This window comes from Macrobrachium nipponense, chromosome 35 (assembly GCF_015104395.2).
Source record: "Macrobrachium nipponense isolate FS-2020 chromosome 35, ASM1510439v2, whole genome shotgun sequence".
NCBI lineage: Eukaryota > Metazoa > Arthropoda > Malacostraca > Decapoda > Palaemonidae > Macrobrachium > Macrobrachium nipponense.
In genome coordinates, this window is record NC_061096.1 from 35,011,654 (window position 1) to 35,014,328 (window position 2,675).

Below are 2,675 nucleotides of genomic sequence, written 5' to 3' on the forward strand. Positions count from 1 at the left end.
ATTAATTAATTTCAATCATTTTTTATTAATGGAAAAAAAGTTTTAAAAGCATAAATATATATATATATATATATATATATATATGCGGACCTACAGCGCCGCATACGTGAGGAGTGCAGACCTCAGCTCTGCATTCATGACTCCCCCTCGAATCTTCTCCGCACTTTTTGTTGTGTCTCCGCGCTTTGGCAACACTGCCAACTGATGACATTTGTCAAATTAAGGAGGCGGATTTTTCCAACGTCATTTAATTGTGAGTATTAGTGACATTATAATATAAGATTGACGAGAAAATTATTTGGTTAATAATAATGATGAACAAATAATAAAACCGAATGAGAGTTCACAAAGTTCCAATGAAAACCTTTTTCGGCCTAGTATAGTTCATTAGTCGCCTGCTGGCAGTTCTTGCGAAATCTAATGGTCAATGTTAAAATAATTTTGATTTTACCTAGGAAATTCCACGTAAGACTATTCAAATGAACTTGCGAGAAGAGTTTAATCTATTTTGTTTTTAATATTACATTGGTAAGGGAAAAAATCTGTACTATGCGAAAATCTGTACTATGCGTAAATCTTATACTTGAAAACTAACAGAAAGCTGATTATAGATTAAAATGAAAGTTATGCAAAAAATTCACACTTTCACACATATCCCGATTTATGTCAGACGGGCAAAGAAATGGATATTTAAATAACAGTGATGGTTACCGACTTGAGCATGAACATTACGCAACGTACTGGGTTGCTACTGAGTAACTGGGCGAGTACTGTTTTACCTAGCACTATGGCCCCCGTGCCAGCAATGCTGCTATTACGCAACCGATGCTTCCCCCCCTATCCCCTTGCTAAGGGGAAAGACAGTGTATGACCGATCTTTTGGCATGAAAATGGGCTGCATGCATGTGCAGACTCCGGGCCAAGACCAGGAGGGTTCACTGTTGTAGACGACAGCGTCGGAGACGCATCAACTCACCATTTGTCTGCCTTCTGTCGCAGACTGGAGTCAGTGTCAGTGACGCTAAGCAGTTCTAAACAATGCTGAGCCCAAGAGTGCGGCAGGTGAGGATTTCAGTTATTAGTGGAAAGAATTTTGACAATATTCATTAACTTTCTCGTTCTTTTTTTTCCTGCGACTGCCTGGAAAGGTGATGAAGACGTTGAAAAATGAGACAAATTAGCACAATTTACAATTAACTAGGAACGTATTCATCCGTTCGGTACAGTGATGACCTATAAATCAACCGTTGTCTTAGGATATATGAAAAAAAAGAGAAGACATTCTAACCAGATTTTTCGATGTCTAACTAACACGCACACACCCACCCTCCCACATATACACACGCACACAATATGTATGCATGTGCTTTTATATACAATTAGTGTACATGAACATACACACTCATTTCTCAGTGTCAGCAAAAAAAAAAAAAAGGAAAAGACTCTAACAATGAATTGAACCAACAACAGAAAAAAGAATCGTCCTTCCTTTGAAAAAAAAAAAAAAAAAAAATGAAAATAACGAACACGCTGTTTATCAGTTCTTTGTGATTTACATGTTTTCCTCTCACCAGATGTAACTGCTTTCGGGGTAAAATTAAAACCGATAAGATTAAATAACTTGAGTCGCGTCGTCAAGCGCCTTGCCGATATATATATATTTTTTTTATCTAGATTAAGGCCATGTCTTCATTCTTAATCCATCTTTCTTAGCCGATGGTATGCACAGACTTTAGGGACTGTTCACTCATCTGCACTTTAGTCGTATCATTTTCCCGTATCTTGCATAATCTTTATATTTTCTCCTCCGCGTTTATGTCTGATAATGAGAAGGAATCGAAAATCCTTGACAAAAAGGCGGTATAAAGGTTACTCTTAATTCTTGTATTAAAAGCGTATGACTGCCAATTCCTTGAAGGTTATGAATCTTTGTTTGTTTGTTTTTCCAGTCCTGGGTTCTTCTATTTATGTTCTCCGTCCTCGATATGACTGAATAAAAGGCCCTAGGTCTAACTTTTATAACTGGCCTTACCTTATATCTACGACGTGCACCTTTATACCGCCTATTTGTCAAGGATTTTCGATTCCTTCTCATTATTAGACATAATCGCGGAGGAAAAAATATAAAGATTATGCAAGATACGGGAAAATGATAAGACTAAAGTGCAGATGACTGAACAGTCCCTAAAGTCTGTGCATAGCATCGGCTAAGAAAAATGGATTAAGAATGAAGACGGCCTTAATTTAGATATATCACTTTCCCGCTGACCGCAAGGGGAGTGTCCCTTATCCTTCTTCCTACATCCTCTTCTACTGCTTTTTTTTGCTGCGTTCTACGTTCCTCTATAAAGGCTAGTTTCTATCCCTGGTATCTTATACGTGCTACTGGCTATACCTTAAGCATTAGGTTTTTTTTTTTTTCAGTCACTCCTTACCTCAGTTCTCCCAGGAATAGGAAACCTGTGAAACAACCTGTTTTTATCCTATAAGCATAAAACGGAGACAAATTTTTTTTTTTACAGTTTGAAAACATTTTTTCAAGCCTTTCATTTTTCGCATTTACTGAGGGTACGTCCACGCTAATGCTTCTATTCCCTGACCTGCATTTTGATTAAGCGATTTGCTGTAGTGAAATGTAATGTTAACTTATATTGTTTGCTAAGTTATGATTGTAT

The 2,675-nt window shown here is 37.2% G+C and overlaps 1 protein-coding gene across 1 annotated transcript in view; it reads left to right on the forward strand.

Moving 5' to 3' along the window:
- Positions 1 to 904: 904 nt before the first annotated feature.
- Positions 905 to 2,675, forward strand: part of LOC135208597 (facilitated trehalose transporter Tret1-like) — an 8,516-nt gene continuing 6,745 nt past the window's right edge. Inside the window, exon 1 of the mRNA XM_064240954.1 lies at positions 905 to 1,062. Within this exon, the coding sequence (XP_064097024.1) occupies positions 1,039 to 1,062 (24 nt within the window). The 5' untranslated portion in view covers positions 905 to 1,038. The remainder of the gene's footprint in view (positions 1,063 to 2,675) is intronic.